Source organism: Palaemon carinicauda, chromosome 18 (assembly GCF_036898095.1).
Source record: "Palaemon carinicauda isolate YSFRI2023 chromosome 18, ASM3689809v2, whole genome shotgun sequence".
In the NCBI taxonomy this organism is placed as follows: Eukaryota; Metazoa; Arthropoda; class Malacostraca; order Decapoda; family Palaemonidae; genus Palaemon; species Palaemon carinicauda.
Genome location: NC_090742.1, coordinates 12,559,452 through 12,581,021, shown reverse-complemented (window position 1 = coordinate 12,581,021; position 21,570 = coordinate 12,559,452). Strand labels below are relative to the sequence as shown.

General features: G+C 36.5%; 2 protein-coding genes across 2 annotated transcripts in view; one reads left to right on the top strand and one right to left on the bottom strand.

The window, feature by feature from the left end:
* The window catches only part of LOC137657613 (protein Star-like), a 213,702-nt gene that overhangs the window by 141,229 nt on the left and 50,903 nt on the right, over positions 1-21,570 (top strand). The window lies entirely within an intron of this gene.
* Positions 4,485-20,241, bottom strand: LOC137657966 (protein Star-like). The gene is made up of 5 exons (XM_068392690.1): positions 20,125-20,241; positions 16,438-16,593; positions 7,831-8,036; positions 6,080-6,221; positions 4,485-4,824 (listed from the first exon to the last, which is right to left on the bottom strand). The coding sequence occupies exons 1-5, from the start codon at positions 20,239-20,241 to the stop codon at positions 4,636-4,638; spliced, it is 810 nt and encodes a 269-aa protein (XP_068248791.1). The 3' UTR covers positions 4,485-4,635.

Sequence of the window (21,570 nt, the reverse complement as noted above, 5' to 3'; positions counted from 1 at the left end):
TCACGACGAAACTGGTTACGTAACGTGTCTAGTTTCCCTTTTATATCATCCGTCGTCACGGAAGTACCATGCTCTCTTATCTCTGTAGCAATTGCCTTTAGTGCTGTTATGCGTTCGTCTCTATTCTTATAGCACTTCAGCGTCGCATTCCATAAACATGAATTTTCACGATAAAGATCAATCAGTGGTTTTGGCCAGTAAATGAAAGATTGCTCGATAGAGTTATCCTGGTGTGACATAGTAAAAATAATGTTTATAGTTTATATAATCATATCTGTTTTTGACGTTGTTAGTAGTTTATGTAGGACATATCTGTTTTGACGTTGTTAGTAGTTTATGTAGGACATATCTGTTTTGACGTTGTTACTGTTTTAGAATGATTTATTGTTAACTTCTTCTCATCATTTATTTATTTCCTTATTTCCTTTCCTCACTGGGCTATTTTTCCCTGTTGGAGCCCTTGGGCTTATAGCATCTTGCTTTTCCAACTGGGGTTGTAGCTTGGCTAGTAATAATAATAATGTGGATTATGCGAGGGAAGCTTGCTGTGAGTTCACGACATTAACTTGATGGTCAATTCTCTTTTCAAGAGATTTATCAGTTTGATATATATGAAATTTTTTATATGAATTACAGGCAATATGATAAACACATGATTTGGCAATGTCAGGAGAGATTTTAATGAGTTCTTTCTTCATTGATTTATTGCTCTTAAGTTCTATATTAACATTGTAATTCTTCAACAATTGGAAATATATTTGGAATAGTTATCTTAAGGTAATATGATTAAGTTTTTTTTTTTTTTGTCATTACCCAAGATTTTTTTACTATTAATGCATCGTGTAATACAATTTCATGATATTCTAATTTCTTGCATATAGTCCTAATGTCGTTTACTTTAATATCAATACTCTCAGGGTTGCAAACCGCAGTAGTCTTAAGAACATTGAAGTGAATACTGATTCATAAACGCTATTAATTTGAATAGGAATGCACAAATGCAGAGATATTGGTTGGTTTTCAGTATACACCAATCTTGAATTCATCATTACTTCTATTTAACTACTGCACTGTAATTGTTCAGTGGGTACTTTCCTTTTAGTAAGGGTAGAAGAGACTCTTTAGTTATGGTAAGCAGCTCTTCTAGGAGAAGGACGCTCCAAAATCAAACTATTGATCTCTAGTCTTGGGTAGTGCCATAGCCTCTGTACCATGGCCTTCCAGTGTCTTGGGTTAGAGTTCTCTTGCTTGAGGGTACACTCTGCCAAACTATTCTATCTAATTACTCTTCTTATTGTTTATTGAAGTTTTTATAGTTTATATATAGGAAATGTTTATTTTAATGTTGTTACTGCTCTTAAAGTATCTTATTTTTCCTTGTTTCCTTTCCTCACTGGGCTATTTTCCTTGCTGGAGCCCCTGGGCTTATAGCATCCTACTTTTCCAACTAGGGTTGTAGCTTAGCAAGTAATAATAATAATATAAGAAGGGTAAGCTTCAATGATACCAATTCATTCAATATATCAAAACAGAAAAAGGCATTTATATTTTTTATTTCATGATCCCAGACATATTATATCATCAGTATAACTCTTTTACATTATTGGGTGTAATGTTATTTGATATTCTGCTTCTGAGATAAGGGGTTTTCCATGGCCATACCAGACATTTGAATATAAAACTTCCCATTAAAATTAAATGTAGAATCTTTTATAAACAGTTTAATTCAGTTTAATTCATTCTATTAAGCTATTATTAGAAAATGGGAAATCTAATGATCAGATAGAAATTCCAACACGTCATTAATAGATACTTAGTAAATAATGATACAACGTCAAAACTGGGCTGTGGTGGTCTGTTGGTAAAGTCCTCGCTTGGTGATCGCCAGACTAGGGTTCGAGTCCCGCTCAAACTACTTAGTTCCTTTGGTCGCTGGAACCTTATCTTTGTGAGTTTATGATCAGGGGTTTAGGGAAGTATACAGGTCTATTAGCTGAGTCATCAGCAGCTATTGTCTGGCCCTCCCTGGCCCTATCTTGGGTGGAGATAGTGTTTGGGCGCTCGCTGATCGTATGTTAATATAGTCTGGCTCTAGGGCATTGTCCTGTTATGTAGGGCAGTGTCACTGTTCATTGCCATTCATGAGTGGCCTTAAAACCTTTAAACTGACAGGCCTAGAGGAACAGTTAATCTGTTCATTATTGAAGTAGCTAATGAAGTCTATACTGTTTCTCATATTTGAGGTAGTGCAAACCAAAGGATAAATGCCTTTAATGAAGTATTTATATAAATTATATGATGCTAAAGTCACAGAAATAATATTTGGTTTAAGGTTTTTAATATTGAGATTGCAAAAATTTATTCTTTTCTTTTCTTGTGATTAATGTTTACAGTAGCATCATTTTTTTTTTAATTCTCTATATGAGTTTTTAACAGTCAAGAGATTTTTCCTATTTTCTATATAATGATTTTTTGCTTAGGATTGCCAGTGATATTTGTCAACTATTGTTATTAAGGAGTGTGCCGTTAACCTGTTAAATAGTCTTAACCATTGTTTGTTCAAAATAAAAAAAAATATAGCTATTTATACTCCGGAAGACCAGAGGTACCTTATTTATTACTAATGATACAGAGCATCCTCAACGTACAAACATTCGACTTACAAACTTTCGCAGATACGAACACAACTCCAACCAAAATCATAGATCATAGTTTATCAAATACTGTAATAAAAACAATATTATATAACTTAGATCAGTAAGCATGATGACATTTGCAATATGAAACATGACGATTTGTTTGTGGTATTTTTAAATTTATTTCAGAAACAGGTCTTCTGACAGTTATTTAACTGTTATAAGGATGTTTTATGCTTGTATTGTTTTAAACTGAATTACCATTTATTTATTAATTTTTCTTTATTTATAGCAAATAATATCGGCATCAGTTGTAGTATTTTTATTTTCTTCAAAAAGAAAGATATAGATAAATGAATATGGGTAAGAGAGGTAAATGGAAGAGTGGTAAAAAAAGTCATTAATGGATTTTTGGAAGTTTGAAAGATATGTTGACTTTTGCAGCTGAAAATCGTATTCATATGAGTTAACTGAAGCCTACCCTTGGCTGACTTAGAGAGAGCCTCTATAACGATTAAAACCCCCAAAAGACTAAAATTACTGCCAGATCTCTGTTCAGACAGCATATATAACGTTTAAACGCTTCCAGATGACTAAAATTACTGCCAGATCTCTGTTCAGACAGCATATATAACGTTTAAACGCTTCCAGTCATAAAAATTACTGCCAGATCTCTGTTCAGACAGCATATATAACGTTTAAACGCTTCCAGATGACTAAAATTACTGCCAGATCTCTGTTCAGACAGCATATATAACGTTTAAACGCTTCCAGATGACTAAAATTACTGCCAGATCTCTGTTCAGACAGCATATATAACGTTTAAACGCTTCCAGTCATAAAAATTACTGCCAGATCTCTGTTCAGACAGCAATATAACGTTTAAACGCTTCCAGATGACTAAAATTGCTGCCAGATCTCTGTTCAGACAGCATATATAACGTTTAAACGCTTCCAGATGACTAAAATTACTGCCAGATCTCTGTTCAGACAGCATATATAACGTTTAAACGCTTCCAGATGACTAAAATTACTGCCAGATCTCTGTTCAGACAGCATATATAACGTTTAAACGCTTCCAGATGACTAAAATTACTGCCAGATCTCTGTTCAGACAGCAATATAACGTTTAAACGCTTCCAGATGACTAAAATTACTGCCAGATCTCTGTTCAGACAGCATATATAACGTTTAAACGCTTCCAGATGACTAAAATTACTGCCAGATCTCTGTTCAGACAGCATATATAACGTTTAAACGCTTCCAGATGACTAAAATTACTGCCAGATCTCTGTTCAGACAGCATATATAACGTTTAAACGCTTCCAGATGACTAAAATTACTGCCAGATCTCTGATCAGACAGCATATATAACGTTTAAACGCTTCCAGATGACTAAAATTACTGCCAGATCTCTGTTCAGACAGCATATATAACGTTTAAACGCTTCCAGATGACTAAAATTACTGCCAGATCTCTGTTCAGACAGTATATATAACGTTTAAACGCTTCCAGTCATAAAAATCACTGCCAGATCTCTGTTCAGACAGCATATATAACGTTTAAACGCTTCCAGATGACTAAAATTACTGCCAGATCTCTGTTCAGACAGCATATATAACGTTTAAACGCTTCCAGATGACTAAAATTACTGCCAGATCTCTGTTCAGACAGCAATATAACGTTTAAACGCTTCCAGATGACTAAAATTACTGCCAGATCTCTGATCAGACAGCATATATAACGTTTAAACGCTTCCAGATGACTAAAATTACTGCCAGATCTCTGTTCAGACAGCATATATAACGTTTAAACGCTTCCAGATGACTAAAATTACTGCCAGATCTCTGTTCAGAACCTATCAAGTTTGCAAGGTGAAGACTTTCTGTATATTAATAAGAAGAAAAGACTTTTTTACATAAGACTAAAAAAAAATGGAAAAAAAGCATGTACAACGAACGCAACAAGTTTAAAATGGATATTTAGAGGTTATATATTTCTAAGATTTTTCATCGATGTTCAGGAGACTTGGGTGAGCGAACCATGCGTCGAGCCATTTATATCCCAAGAATTTATATCCCTTTTCCTGTAGGAATTTTGTCAGGAAGGCCTTTCCCTCCGGGATGTGGTTTACCTCGATACACATCAGCCTAAACCTTATCTTGTCCCATGGTATTGTATTTAACACCTGCAAGAAAAAGTGATTAAGAAATATATTTGGCAATCAAAAAGAAATAGATTTGGCAATCAATAAGAAATAGATTTAGCAATTAATAAGAAATAGGTTTGGCAATCAATAAGAAAAAGATTTGACAATAAAAGATTTGGCAATCAATAAGAAAAAGATTTGACAATAAAAGATTTGGCAATCAATAAGAAAAAGATTTGACAATAAAAGATTTGGCAATCAATAAGAAAAAGATTTGACAATAAAAGATTTGGCAATCAATAAGAAAAAGATTTGACAATAAAAGGTTTGGCAATCAATAAGAAATCAATTTCAGTAATATATGATGATCCATTTTAACTCGAACATTTAAATGTTTTAAAAGTTTAAAGGCCACTCATGAATGGCAGAGGCAAGGGACAGTGACATTGCCCTATCAAGTGGAACAATGCCATAGAGACTAACTATATATACATATGATCAGCGCCCAAGCCCCCTCTCCAACCAAGCCAGGACCAGGGAGGGCTAGGCAATGGCTGCTGATGACTCAACAGAAGACCTAGAGACTCCCCTAAACCTTAGCTCACAAGGATGGTAGGGTTGCAGACTAAAGGCACTAACGAGTCTGAGCGGGACTCGAACCCCCGTCTGGGAGATACCAAGCAGAGACGTTACCAATCAAGCCACAACAACGGGTTTAGGAGTTCTTTCTAAAGGTCGTTCATCTTCATCATCTCCTCCTACGTCTATTGACGCAAAGGCCCTCAGTTAGATTTCACCAGTCGTCTCTATCTTGACCTTTTAAATCGATATTTCTTCATTCATCATCTCTTATTTTACGCTTCATAGCCCTCAGCCATGTAGACCTGGGCCTTCCAATTCTTCTAGGTCGTTAGCTGCAATCTGCTAATCTGACGAATGTATTAATTGAAATGCTATTAGGGATTGTGATGGCCTATTGGAAACGTCCCTGAGGTGATCTGCTGGACTGTGGTTCAAGTCCTGCTCTGCACGAGAGTTTCTCGTAGTGTCTTCAACCTCACCCTTCTTGTGAGCTAAAGGATGGAGAGTTTTGGGGGTGCCTATGGGTTTACTTGCTGATTCATCAGCAGCCGCTGCCTGGCCCTCCCTGGTCCCAGCTTGGATGGAGAGGGTGCTTGGGCGCTAATCATGTATATATAGTTAGTCTCTAGGGTATTGTTCCTCTCCCTCGCCTCTGCCCTTCATGATTGGCCTTCAATAACTATTACTACTCCAACGTAATCCAGAATCTTACCTTGTATTCAAATGATTCGATGTCCATAGACAGGAAGTCTACCACTTCGACGTTTAAAGCTCGAAAAATAGAATAAAATGGAATTCCTTTCACAACAGTACCATTTCCCTTAGTTATACTCCTGCTTGGACGTGGCTCTGTTCTGAAATATATAACATCAGTATTAGCACCCAGAATAGAAGTCAAACATTGTTTTCTCATTGTTTAGATGTTTACACGGAGATTTCAAAGGCATTACAGTAAATTGTCAGATTATGAGGGTTGACAACAAGAATTAACCGATGGTAAAATGTTCGTGAATTGCATTACTATCATGAGGGAATCCTTTCCGACTCTGTGGGTAATTGTACAGAGTGGCTGATTAAATGATTTATAATTCTCTTAATCAATCAACCAATCACTTTACAATTTCCCTCAAAGTCGAAAATGAGGGAATCCTACAGGCAAATCCACTTTAAAAGCATTTTATTTGCGATATGTCATAAACGAAAAGTTAGTATTACGAATACGTAGCGATATTATAGGAAATAACTATGAAGTTTAATAATTATGATCCTTACTTTAAGAACATATATCAACCATCATCATTAGTTAATGAAAGGGGTCCAATTAGTAATCCTAGAAAAATATGCTTACGCTTTTCTCTAGGATTAAGAATGATTTGTTTATAAGTGTGGTAAACCTGTGAACATATACTTAATTTAATTAAATTGAAACCTCCTGTTACACATTTTCCACATATATTTCATGCGCATGGATTGCAGTGGCCTATTGGAAACGTCCCTGACTGGTGATTGGCAGAGTGGGGTTCGAGTCGCGCTCAAACTCCTTAGTACCTTTACTATCTGCAACCTCACCAATCTTGTGAACTAAGGAGGGGGTGGGTTGGGGAGCCTATAGGTCTACCAGCTTAGTCATCAGCAGCCATTATCTGGCCCTCCCTGGTCCTACCTTTTGTGGAGAGGAAGCTTTGGCGCTGATCATATCGATACATAAGTATTGGGGTACCAGTTAAGGACCAGGTCTGTACAGTTGGACACATGAATTCCCGGCACACCTCACTATGAGGAAGTGCAACCTGTTGCACCCTTACTTAGCGGCGAGTCACCAAACAGATAGAATAGGAAGAGCGGGCAGAGGTGGTGGGCGGGGCCACACGCAGGAACTCGCCGCGCAGTAAGGGTCAGACAGGGTACAGGAATAGTAAAAGTTTTTTGTACATTGTATTTCAGAATTACCCTAGCTTCTAATAAATGCATATTTTTACCCCCATTTACCTTTAATATTTCCCTAGAATGAGGTAAACCTTGCCCACCTCTCTAGTAAATATTGAAATTTAATTTTGAAAGGAAAAAAAATTGACATTTTCTTGCGTTTACTTTAACGGATTGCCTGGAAGTTATTTTGGTATATGTACAGTCGGACACAGAAATTCCCAGCGCACCTCGCTCTGAGGTAGCCCACCACCTCTGCCATATACCCCTGCACTCTGTTTGGTTACTGGGTATATTTCCTCAGAACGAGCTGTGTCGGGAATGCCCGTGTCCAAGTGTACATAATGAAAACAAGAGTGTGATTTTGAAAAGTGTTCACACCACTGAGAAATAATCTCTCTATTCCATATCAGGAAATAACAATGTAAAATAAACTAGAACTTACAGTTTATCGAAAGCATTACTAAATCTATAAAACCTTACTCAAAAGTTGTAATTTCAGCTAAAATAAAATCTTCACAAAAAGTCTTAACTCACTGGAAAGTCAGTTCTGTAGCGTAGGTAGTCACAGAAAGAGCCACATTAATGGTATAAGCCTTCCTATTCTTCTTCTGCAGTGACTCGAAAAACTTTGGAGTGGCCTCAATGAGCAACCCTCTCCAGCCCAATTCCCTCTCAAAGAAGAGGGTGTTACTAAGCCATTCTCCGTCAGCGGCACCGACTTCAACAAAGAATCCGTCTTTCTGTATCAAAGAAATAAAGCATTGGTCTTGATTAAAGTGCGAGAAAGATATTTGGATAAGCTGAAAAACGTCTGATATATGGAATCTGTATTGGAACGGATTTGTCTTAAGACTATGAAGAGCAATCAAGTTCCGTAAAAGTAAATAAGAATTCTAGTTTTAATGTGTTATTTCATATATTGTTTAAGAAAACATTTGGGGACTCTAGCTTTCTTCCTTCAACCAACTTACTTCTTGTTTAAGCTCTACCATTTTCATTCCTTTGCTTTTATAGTGTTCTCTTTGAACTCCTTGTCTTAATAATTACAGAATCATGAAACACAGAATATGAGATGTCATAGCTCGAGTTTCAATAGATTAACTTTTATACGACATGGTGATGTTGCCTTATCAGTCAATCTTAGAAGTGTCATCGGATGGCGTAAGTCAGGCTGTGCCATCGCAAATCTATACTCGAACAGGCACTCGATAGAGCACATACCTTCGCCAACGCCATTTTTGTCTACAAGAAGACTAAAGTTGTGTGTATTTGATGGCAAAACACATTTGTCATCTAAATTTATCATCATGGCCTAAAATCTTTAATTTTCATGCACTTTCTGCGAGTCCATTGACCTTTGCCCCCCAACCGCTAACAGGGGTAATGATATCACTATGTCATGTTGTATATCACAAGATAGGCGATTGAATTATGCACATTTGGCTTTAGTTTCTTGCAAAGCAGATAAAAATTGGACACCGTATGGCAAAAAGATGTAGTAAGGGTGTCTCTGACTAGTACAGCTTTGCTAATTATGACGATACACGCAAACCGTTCCACCATGTTAAGGTGTCCCACTCTGCTGCGATCCAGATATCAGGTAGAATAAGAGGTGAAGTCGCAAACTGCGGACTGGCCATGGTGGGAGACTTCTATCTGATCGTCCACAGCAAAGCAACCTTGTACGGGTGTCCCTGACTAGTACAGCTTTGCTAATTATGAAGATACACGTAAACCGTTCCACCATGTTAAGGTGTCCCACTCTGCTGCGATCCAGATATCAGGTAGAATAAGAGGTGAAGTCGCAAACTGCGGACTGGCCATGGTGGGAGACTTCTATCTGATCGTCCACAGCAAAGCAACCTTGTACGGGTGTCCCTGACTAGTACAGCTTTGCTAATTATGACGATACACGCAAACCGTTCCACCATGTTAAGGTGTCCCACTCTGCTGCGATCCAGATATCAGGTAGAATAAGAGGTGAAGTCGCAAACTGCGGACTGGCCATGGTGGGAGACTTCTATCTGATCGTCCACAGCAAAGCAACCTTGTACGGGGGTCCCTGACTAGTATAGCTTTGCTAATTATGACGATACACGCAAACCGTTCCACCATGTTAAGGTGTCCCACTCTGCTGCGATCCAGATATCAGGTAGAATAAGAGGTGAAGTCGCAAACTGCGGACTGGCCATGGTGGGAGACTTCTATCTAATCGTCCACAGCAAAGCAACCTTGTACGGGTGTCCCTGACTAGTACAGCTTTGCTAATTATGACGATACACGCAAACCGTTCCACCATGTTAAGGTGTCCCACTCTGCTGCGATCCAGATATCAGGTAGAATAAGAGGTGAAGTCACAAACTGCGGACTGGCCATGGTGGGAGACTTCTATCTGATCGTCCACAGCAAAGCAACCTTGTACGGGTGTCCCTGACTAGTACAGCTTTGCTAATTATGACGATACACGCAAACTGTTCCACCATGTTAAGGTGTCCCACTCGGCTGCGATCCAGATATCAGGTAGAATAAGAGGTGAAGTCGCAAACTGCGGACTGGCCATGGTGGGAGACTTCTATCTGATCGTCCACAGCAAAGCAACCTTGTACGGGTGTCCCTGATTAGTACAACTTTGCTAATTATGACGATACACGCAAACCGTTCCACCATGTTAAGGTGTCCCACTCTGCTGCGATCCAGATATCAGGTAGAATAAGAGGTGAAGTCGCAAACTGCGGACTGGCCATGGTGGGAGACTTCTATCTGATCGTCCACAGCAAAGCAACCTTGTACGGGTGTCCCTGACTAGTACAGCTTTGCTAATTATGACGATACACGCAAACTGTTCCACCATGTTAAGGTGTCCCACTCTGCTGCGATCCAGATATCAGGTAGAATAAGAGGTGAAGTCGCAAACTGCGGACTGGCCATGGTGGGAGACTTCTATCTGATCGTCCACAGCAAAGCAACCTTGTACGGGTGTCCCTGATTAGTACAGCTTTGCTAATTATGACGATACACGCAAACCGTTCCGCCATGTTAAGGTGTCCCACTCTGCTGCGATCCAGATATCAGGTAGAATAAGAGGTGAAGTCGCAAACTGTGGACTGGCCATGGTGGGAGACTTCTATCTGATCGTCCACAGCAAAGCAACCTTGTACGGGTGTCCCTGACTAGTACAGCTTTGCTAATTATGACGATACACGCAAACCGTTCCACCATGTTAAGGTGTCCCACTCTGCTGCGATCCAGATATCAGGTAGAATAAGAGGTGAAGTCGCAAACTGTGGACTGGCCATGGTGGGAGACTTCTATCTGATCGTCCACAGCAAAGCAACCTTGTACGGGTGTCCCTGACTAGTACAGCTTTGCTAATTATGACGATACACACAAACTGTTCCACCATGTTAAGGTGTCCCACTCTGCTGCGATCCAGATATCAGGTAGAATAAGAGGTGAAGTCGCTTATACGGGTGTCCCTGACTAGTACAGCTTTGCTAATTATGACGATACACGCAAACCGTTCCACCATGTTAAGGTGTCCCACTCTGCTGCGATCCAGATATCAGGTAGAATAAGAGGTGAAGTCGCAAACTGCGGACTGGCCATGGTGGGAGACTTCTATCTGATCGTCCACAGCAAAGCAACCTTGTACGGGTGTCCCTGACTAGTACAGCTTTGCTAATTATGACGATACACACAAACTGTTCCACCATGTTAACCCTGGATAGGTACGATGGGTCGTTTGCGACCCCGAGCGTCAAAAAAAAAACAGGTTTTTCTCACGTGACTCACCCCCGTGACTGAATTTGTGGGTGATCGACCTGCAGGAGGTGTCTCCCCTACACGCTCTAGTAGTGTCCAGATGTGCATTGCTGTAGCTGTACTCCTTCCCTGATTTCTGAGACGCGTCGGGGTCGTTCGCGTCCGAGTTTACCCTTCTAAGGTAGTTTGCATAATTATCAAAGTTATTACGTATTATGAAATTGTCGTAGAATGGTGCAACTTGTATAGGTTATCAGTTGTGGAAAGTCTTGGTGGATTGTTTGGCTACCATGTGCATGTTTTTTTTTTTAGTTAAAATGTCGTTCATCACCACGAGGACCATTTTACCGCGAGTGCCCCTTTTTCATTTTTTTTTCATTTTTTTGCCAAGTCATTTTTCCGTAAGATATTGCCAAATAGTGTCGTAAAACTTTTGCTTGTTTAGTGTTGGAAAGTGTGTCTAGATGATCTGGCTACCCATGCATGACTTTGTTTTTGTCAGATACGACGTAGTTATTGGTATATTGGGTATTTAACTGCGGTTACCAATTTCTGTTTTTTTTTCAATATTTGTAAAAATTACTACGTAGTAAGGAATTGCCGTATATTATTCATTTTTTTTTCATGTTTATGTGTTAGAAAGTGTGCCTTGATGGTTGGGCTAACACGTGCATGTCTTTTTTTTTATCTGAGATGTCGTATATTAGAATGTCGGGCATTTTACCGCGAGTGTCCCTTTTTCATTTTTTTTCATTTTTTTGCCAAGTCATTTTTCCGTAAGATATTGCCAAATAGTGTCGTAAAACTTTTGCTTTTTTAGTGTTGGAAAGTGTGTCTAGATGATCTGGCTACCCATGCGTGATTTTGTTTTTGTCAGATACGACGTAGTTATTGGTATATTGGGTATTTAACTGCGGTTGCCAATTTCTGTTTTTTTTCAATATTTGTAAAAATTTACTACGTAGTAAGGAATTGCCGTATATTATTGATTTTTTGTTCATGTTTATGTGTTAGAAAGTGTGCCTTGATGGTTGGGCTAACACGTGCATGTCTTTTTTTTTTTTTTATCTGAGATGCCGTATATTAGAATGTTGGGCATTTTTCCGCGAGTGCCCCTTATTATTTGTTTTGCATTTTTTTGCTTAGTCATGTTACCGTAAGGAATTGGCAAGTAGTGTCGCAAAACTTATATTTTTATAGTGTTGGAAAGTGTTTCTAGATGATCTGGCTACCCATGCCTATTTTTTTTTTAGCCAGATATGGCGTATATATAAGTATGTGTTCGATTTTCCTGTGATTGCCATTTTTTCGTTTTTTCCCATTTCTTTCAAAATTACTACGTACTAAGGAACTATCACAGAGTAATATTTCATTTATATGTTTATTTGTCGGAAAATATGCCTTGATGGTTTGCCTAGCACGTGGCTGAAATTTTTTTTTTCTGAAATGCCGTATATTAGAATGGCCATTTTTCCACGAGTGCCCCTTTTTATTTGTTTTGCATTTTTTTGCTTAGTCATGTTACCGTAAGGAATTGGCAAGTAGTGTCGCAAAACTTATAATTTTATAGTGTTGGAAAGTGTTTCTAGATGATCTGGCTACCCATGCCTATTTTTTTTTAGCCAGATATGGCGTATATATAGGTATGTGTTCGATTTTCCTGTGATTGCCATTTTTTCGTTTTTTCCCATTTCTTTCAAAATTACTACGTACTAAGGAACTATCACAGAGTAATTATTCATTTAGATGTTTATTTGTCGGAAAATGTGCCTTGATGGTTTGCCTAGCACGTGGCTGAATTTTTTTTTTTCTGAAATGCCGTATATTAGAATGTTAGCCATTTTTCCGCGAGTGCCCCTTTTTATTTGTTTTGCATTTTTTTGCTTAGTCATGTTACCGTAAGGAATTGGCAAGTAGTGTCGCAAAACTTATATTTTTATAGTGTTGGAAAGTGTTTCTAGATGATCTGGCTACCCATGCCTATCTTTTTTTTAGCCAGATATGGCGTATATATAGGTATGTGTTCGATTTTCCGGTGATTGCCATTTTTTCGTTTTTTCCCAATTCTTTCAAAATTACTACGTACTAAGGAACTATCACAGAGTAATGATTCCTCTAGATGTTTATTTGTCGGAAAATTTTGTTTACTTTTTTTTTGATTGAATATCATCAAATTTTTTTAGCTAAAATATTGTTTTACATTTTTTTTTTTCGATTTTATTTCCCTTCAAAAAAAATTTTTTGGGTCAGAATTTTAATTTTATAGTCGTAAAATAATCGACAATTATCCAGCAACCCACCATACAATTTTTATGCATATCCAATAATAATTAGATTAGTAAATAACACCTTGAAATTGACATACCCTTCCTACATTTCAAGTGGCAGATTAGGGAGTCTGAGTCAGTGTGGTTGGCGGCCATTTTGTGGACATATCCGAAGCGTAAGCTGCCCTATCTATATATATTCTTGTTCCCTATAGAATTTGTGATATTTTGGTATATTTTTACCTGCATAAATATCATATTATATATTAAATATATGTATTTTTTTACGGAATTTCTAAGTACTCAAAAAATTACCTTTAGATATGGCCCCTGATATAAATGTAATTTACAAAATAATGAAGATTTTTTTACATATTTCTATTTTAGGATAACATATGTTTATTCCCTAAAAAAATTAGCCACTTCCTATTTCATTTGGGTACCCAAAAAAATTCATGAAATTTGGACAAATTTTTTTGGCCAAAAAAAGTTACCCTTTTTTTCTCATTTCAGATCTTCACCTCCATGGGTCTGACTTCATCCAAAATACATCAAGATGTGTCCTAAACATTCAAGAATCAATTCCTAAAAGGATTTGTGTATATATGTATAAACTTTTTTTTTATAAATTTTTATGTCAGGTCTTTTTTTTTCTATTTAATTTTTTAAAATATTTATAATAAATAGTTTTTCTGCAGATGAGTAGTATTTATCTTTACAGTTGTTTTAAGCATTCATTGAAGTTTTTTTGGCAAAAGAAAAAAGGAGGTTACTGCAAAAACTGATTTTTCAAGAATTTTTTTTGGCGTCGGGGTCGTTCGCGTCCGAGTATACCCTTAAAGGGGTGTCCGAGGAGCGTACCTATCCAGGGTTAAGGTGTCCCACTCTGCTGCGATCCAGATATCAGGTAGAATAAGAGGTGAAGTCGCTTATAAATACTTAGTTAAAATGTCTCCTAGTTTTTTCCAAGATGGAAAACACCCATACGTGTTACTAGATTTAGAATAAGAAGTAACATTTTTACACAGTAAATTCCTCACCTCAAGTTATTCCTGGTCAAACTCTTGAAGTCTCAGCTGACACATGGTCAACAGTGATAATTAAAATCATGATTGAGTTTGAATCGAGTGGTTTATTCCTTCAAACACAATTTTAAATTCATTTGCCGTACCCCATAGCAATGGTTTCGAAACACATTAAATTGGAAAGAGGAAACGAAGAATTCATCGGTGAAGATAATTACATACAGTCTATGACTCCCATAATATGCCCGTTGCCGACAAGATAAGGCGGTGTGAGATATTGACGGATTTCGATGGAGTTATCTTAAATTTCAGATATCTTTCGATAGCTTTATATTCTTATGATCAATTTCCAGGACTTCTGCGTAGGTAATATACTTCAGCCCCGTATATTTTCCCAGTGGTGGTGCTGGGGGCAGCTGGGCACGTCTTTGATTAACTGAAATGTCTATCGTATGGGTACAATGGTCAAAATGTAAACATTATCCTTTGACATATCCAATATTATATATCACCTAAACTTTTTTTCAGCTATGGCTCTTGGTCTAAGCTCCAGGCACTCTACTACCACGACAACGACGACCAAAACTTTAAGTGAGTACCTATAGTAGATGAAGACAGTCAGATTGCAATAAATATGATTTTTCTAAAGGTTAGATAGAGTCAAGCATCATCTTCAGGAGAAGAAATAAAAAAGTTTGATGTCTTGATATAGATAATTAAATAAAACTGACCTCAGAAACTCAGAAAAAAATATGCGTGAGCTATTGCTGATTTCATTGTATTCCCTAAAGCCCCGTCCACACGGCCGAGCATATTCAACTGGCAAACAGTGATACCAGACCACAATAGGTTGTAAGAATTAAGTATTGATGGCGTCAGATGCTGGAAAACACAGGCAGAGGTCTGGTAACAGTGCTGCCAGATCCCTGTCTGTGGTTTTCCCGCTTCTGATGTCATCAACCATCATCCTCATTATCTATTGTTGTCTGGTATCACTGTTTGCCTGTCGAGCATGATTCATCGTGTGGACAGGGCTTTAAACAATATACATCTTATCAGATAGAAAACTTATTTTTTTTTTTTTTGAAAAGTTATTTGATTCAGCATTTATGAATGTAGAGTTCTAACCAAAATCGCAATATTTTCTTGTATTATGGAACTGATTAACCCATTTATTTAGAATCTCTATCATATTTTTGAAATCCCGTGAAATTCCATATGTTGCACAAATTCCTTTCTCTAAATATACGCCCTTCTACTAGAAGAGCTACTTACCATAGCTACTCTTATCAAGAAGAAAGTAGCCACTGAACAATTGCAGTGCAGTAGTTAACCCCTTGGGCGAAAACCTGTTTGATAATCTCAGTGCTGTAAGGTGTATAAGGACAGAGGAGAATATGTAAAGAATAAGCTAGACTAATCGGTGTATGTGTATATAAAGGGAAAAACCCATAACCAGAGAGAAGGATCCAATGTAATACTGTCTGGGCTGTCAAAGGACCCAATGATTCTCTGGCGGTATCTCAACGTGTGCCTGGTGCCCTGGCCAACCTACTACCTATCTACCGGTGGGGTACCAAAACCTTAACTAGACATTGAAATAACAAATGTATCCCAGCCTCTGGCGCAATTTCTATATATTTCATACTATGTGGCTGTACATTTGTGCTAGATATCAACATACACTAATTGCATCAAGCAAGTATTAACACCTGTGCGCTGAAACAGGAAGGCATAAGGGCTTACTAAGAGGAACGTGGAAGTAACTTATAATATAACCCAAATTATTATTATTATCATTATTATTATTATTATTATAAGCTAAGCTACAATTCTAGATGGAAAAGCAGGATGCTATAAGGTCAGGGCCTTCGTCAGGGAAAATAGCCCTACGAAGAAAAGAAACAAGGAAAAACAAAGTAATTCAAGAACGGTAACAATATTAGAATATATATTTCCTATATAAACTATAAAAAAATAACAAAACAATAGGAAAAGAGACGAAATATCATAGTGTGCCCGAGTGAGCCCTCAATGCCCCGAAGATAATCAAAACACGCAAAAAAATTTGGTTTTATTTCACTAACCATTCCACCGAGGAACTCTTTGGCAATTTCTGACTGACTGTGCTGAGAAAAGTGAAGCTTATCAGGGGTTTCTATACTGTACTTGTGGACAGATGGTGGAACCAACAATTGACTTCGGATGTACTCTATCAGTGCGGGGTCCTCTTGGTCTGCGTTCTGCAATAGGCAACTCATTTGAATCTGTTTCAATTTGTTTTATTACAGAATAGATCTATTTGTGAAAAGATATATAAATTTACTTCCCATATTAAGCTGGTTAATCTATTTCTGAAGAGATAATCACTACCCATGTTAAGCTGGTTAATCTGTTTCTGAAGAGATAATCACTACCCATGTTAAGCTGGTTAATCTGTTTCTGAAGAGATAATCACTACCCATGTTAAGCTGGTTAATCTGTTTCTGAAGAGATAATCACTACCCATGTTAGGCTGGTTAATCTGTTTCTGAAGAGATAATCACTACCCATGTTAGGCTGGTTAATCTGTTTCTGAAGAGATAATCACTACTCATGTTAGGCTGGTTAATCTGTTTCTGAAGAGATAATCACTACCCATGTTAGGCTGGTTAATCTGTTTCTGAAGAGATAATCACTACCCATGTTAAGAGGGTTAATCTGTTTCTGAAGAGATAATCACTACCCATATTAAGAGGGTTAATCTGTTTCTGAAGAGATAATCACTACCCATATTAAGATGGTTAATCTGTTTCTGAAGAGATAATCACTACCCATATTAAGATGGTTAATCTGTTTCTGAAGAGATAATCACTACCCATATTAAGATGGTTAATCTGTTTCTGATGAGATAATCACTACCCATATCAAGATGGTTAATCTGTTTCTGATGAGATAATCACTACCCATGTTAAGCTGGTTAATCTGTTTCTGAAGAGATAATCACTACCCATGTTAGGCTGGTTAATCTGTTTCTGAAGAGATAATCACTACCCATGTTAGGCTGGTTAATCTGTTTCTGAAGAGATAATCACTACCCATGTTAGGCTGGTTAATCTGTTTCTGAAGAGATAATCACTACCCATGTTAGGCTGGTTAATCTGTTTCTGAAGAGATAATCACTACCCATGTTAAGAGGGTTAATCTGTTTCTGAAGAGATAATCACTACCCATATTAAGATGGTTAATCTGTTTCTGAAGAGATAATCACTACCCATATTAAGATGGTTAATCTATTTCTGAAGAGATAATCACTACCCATATTAAGATGGTAAAGTTATTTCTGAAGAGATAATCACTAACCATATTAAGATGGTAAATCTATTTCTGAAGAGATAATTAATACCCATATTAAGATTGTAAATCTATTTCTGAAGAGATAATCACTGCACATGTTAAGTTGGAGATTCTATTACTGAAGAGATAATTACTGCACATATTAAGATGGTTAATCTGTTTCTGAAGAGATAATCACTAACCATATTAAGATGGTAAACCTATTTCTGAAGAGATAATCACTACCCATATTAAGATGGTTAATATATTTCTGAAGAGATAATCACTACCCATATTAAGATGGTTAATCAGTTTCTGAAGAGATAATCACTACCCATATTAAGATGGTTAATCTGTTTCTGAAGAGATAATCACTACCCATATCAAGATGGTTAATCTGTTTCTGATGAGATAATCACTACCCATATCAAGATGGTTAATCTGTTTCTGATGAGATAATCACTACCCATATCAAGATGGTTAATCTGTTTCTGATGAGATAATCACTACCCATATTAGGATGGTTAATCTGTTTCTGAAGAGATAATCACTACCCATATTAAGATGGTTAATCTGTTTCTGAAGAGATAATCACTACCAATATTAAGATGGTAAATCTATTTCTGAAGAGATAATTAATATCCATATTAAGATTGTAAATCTATTTCTGAAGAGATAATTAATACCCATATTAAGATTGTAAATCTATTTCTGAAGAGATAATCACTGCACATGTTAAGATGGAGATTATATTACTGAAGAGATAATTATCACCCATATTAAGATGGTTAATCTATTTCTGAAAATATAATTATTACCCATATTAAGATGGTTAATCTATTTCTGAAGAGATATTGATTACCCATATTAAGATGGTTAATCTATTTCTGAAAATATAATCATTACCCATATTAAGATGGTAAAGTTATTTCTGAAGAGATAATCACTACCAATATTAAGATGGTTAATCTATTTCTGAAGAGATAATTAATACCCATATTAAGATTGTAAATCTATTTCTGAAGATATAATCACTGCACATGTTAAGATGGAGATTCTATTACTGAAGAGATAATTACTGCACATATTAAGATGGTAAATCTATTTCTGAAGAGATAATCACAACCTATGTTCAACTGGTGAATATATTTCTTAAAAGATAATCAGTATCCATGTTAAGATGGTAAATGTATTCCTGAAGAGATAATAATTGTCCAGGTTAACATGGTAAACATATGTCAGAAGAGATTATCACTACCCACGTTCAGATGGTGAAAATGTGCCTGAAGAGATAATCATTAACCATGTTGAGATGGTAAATCTATTTCTGAAGAGATAATCACTACCCACGTACAGATGCTAAATCTATTTCTGAAGAGATGATAAATCTATTTCTGAAGAGATAATCACTACCCACGTTCAGATAGTAAATCTATTTCTGAAAAGGTAATCACTATCCATGTTCAGATGGTAAATCTATTTCTGAAGAGATAATCAGTACTCTCGTTCTGATGGTAAATCTATTTCTGAAGAGATAATAACTTCCCACGTTCAGATGGTAAATCTATTTCTGAAGAGATAATTACTACCCACGTTCAGATAGTAAATCTATTTCTGAAAAGGTAATCAGTACCCACGTTCAGAAGATAAATCTATTTCTGAAGAGATAATCACTACCTACGTTCAGATGGTGAATTTATTTCTGAAGAGATAATCACTATCCACGTTCAGATAGTAAATCTATTTCTGATGAGATAATCACTACCCACGTTCAGAAGATAAATCTATTTCTGAAGAGATAATCACTGCCCATGTTAAGATGGTAAATCTATTTATGAAGAGATAATCACTACCCACGTTCAGAAGGTATATCTATTTCTGAAGAGATAATCACTACCCACATTCAGAAGATAAATCTATTTCTGAAGAGATAATCACTATCCACATTCAGAAGATAAATCTATTTCTGAAGAGATAATCACTACCCACGTTCAGAAGATAAATCTATTTCTGAAGAGATAATCACTACCCACATTCAGAAGATAAATCTATTTTTGAAGAGATAATCACTATCCACATTCAGAAGATAAATCTATTTCTGAAGAGATAATCACTACCCACATTCAGAAGATAAATCTATTTCTGAAGAGATAATCACTGCCCACGTTGAGATGGTAAATCTATTTATGAAGAGGTAATCACTACCCATGTTAATATGGTCCAATTTCTGTAAAATTTATTTTATTTTACTAAATTGTATGAAAGATTTAAAGAAATGTTGACCATGTTCCCTCATCTGAGTAATGTGGATTCTCTTAATACAGGCATTTTCTACTATCAATCACAATAAATCATAATTTTAAAACTTTCCAATTATACAATAAGATTATTATTGTATAGATGATACTGAATAAACATAAGAATATGAGTAAATCACAAACTGAATTTTATATGGTTACCCTGAAGTCATATGGAGTCTGCACACATGTCAAGGAATTTTTAAAGGCAACCAGTTCATTTGACTTCGCCGTAGAACGGGAACGATCTGTAAGATACAAATAATGAGCATTGAACATTTTCTTTGGTAATCTTGAAAATTGTTAAAAATAGCTTATAATTCTGCACTATTTCAAATAGTTTTCGAAATATGATCCTCTTAGTAACTCTTAAAATGTACTCAACTTTGGATGATATTGGAAGTAGATTAAAGCGATTCTGTGGAATTGTTCATTACTCAATTTTAAATGACAGAGGCAAGGGACAGGGACATTGCCCTATCGAGCATGACAATGCCCTAGAGACTGACCATCCTTTCCACCCAAGCTAGGAGCAATGAAGGCCAGGCAATGGCTGCTGAAGACTCAGCAGATAGACCTATAGGCTCCCCCAAACCCCACATCACTAGCTCACAAGGATGGTGAGGTTGCAGTGACCAAAGAAACTAAGGAGTTTGAGCGGGACTCAAACCCCAGTCTGGCGTTCACCAGTCAGGGACTTTACCACATCGGACAGTAATTAAACTGGCTGGTCAGACGTAAATTGTATACCATGATAGTCTTATTTAAGTGTGATTCTTTCACAGTTTCAGATTTAAAGGTACACTTGGGCACACTGTTCTATCACGTTCCTCTTCCTCTTTTTTTTTTTTTTTTTTTTTTGCAAGTTTTTATAGTTTATATATGAAAGATATATTCTAATTTTGTTAATATTCTAAAAAAATATTTTATCTTAATAGTTAATTATTTCTCTTGTAGTTTACTTATTTCCTTATTTCTTTTCATCACTGGGCTATTTTCCGTGTTGGAGGCCTTGGGCTTATAGCCTCTTGCTTTTCCAACTAGGGTTGTAGATTAGCTAGTAATAATAATAATAATAATAATAATAATAATAAACAGAACAGACAGTACACTGTTAAAAATATGCCGTAAAAAGAAATAAAACTGGCAAAAATCGTGGAATAAATGTGGCCACACATTTACCGTTCTAAAAACGGATATATTGATGTAAAGGACTGACATTACGGTCACCAACACGTAAGATATAATAATAAAGTATGGGAAGATTACGGTCGCCCGTATTTTACTGAAATACGGCTGAGAACAGTATATTTTTACGGAGAATTTTCGATGTAAGTTACAGTTTTTTGTTTGTATCTTAATCTATGCGCTATCCCAAGTGTAAAGTCGATCACAAATAAAATATCTTCCGATTTTTGTATAGGATTGAATACATTGATGATCACTACCCACGTTCAGATGGTAAATCTATTTCTGATGAGATAATCACTACCCACGTTCAGATGGTAAGTCTCTTGTTGATCTTAAACATGACTTTTTTCATCTGTAATTGTTTTTTTTTTTTTATTATAAATATAGGTTCATTATTAGAATCTAACAGTTATGAGA

Excerpts from the sequence above, each read along its gene's own strand:
- LOC137657966 (XM_068392690.1), bottom strand. The coding sequence starts at position 20,241 with ATGTTCAATGCTCATTATTTGTATCTTACAGATCGTTCCCGTTCTACG. Across the intron at positions 16,594-20,124 it reads AGACTCCATATGACTTCAGG|AACGCAGACCAAGAGGACCC; the intron begins GTAACCATATAA and ends TGCCTATTGCAG. Across the intron at positions 6,222-7,830 it reads GCTACAGAACTGACTTTCCA|AACAGAGCCACGTCCAAGCA; the intron begins GTGAGTTAAGAC and ends TATATATTTCAG.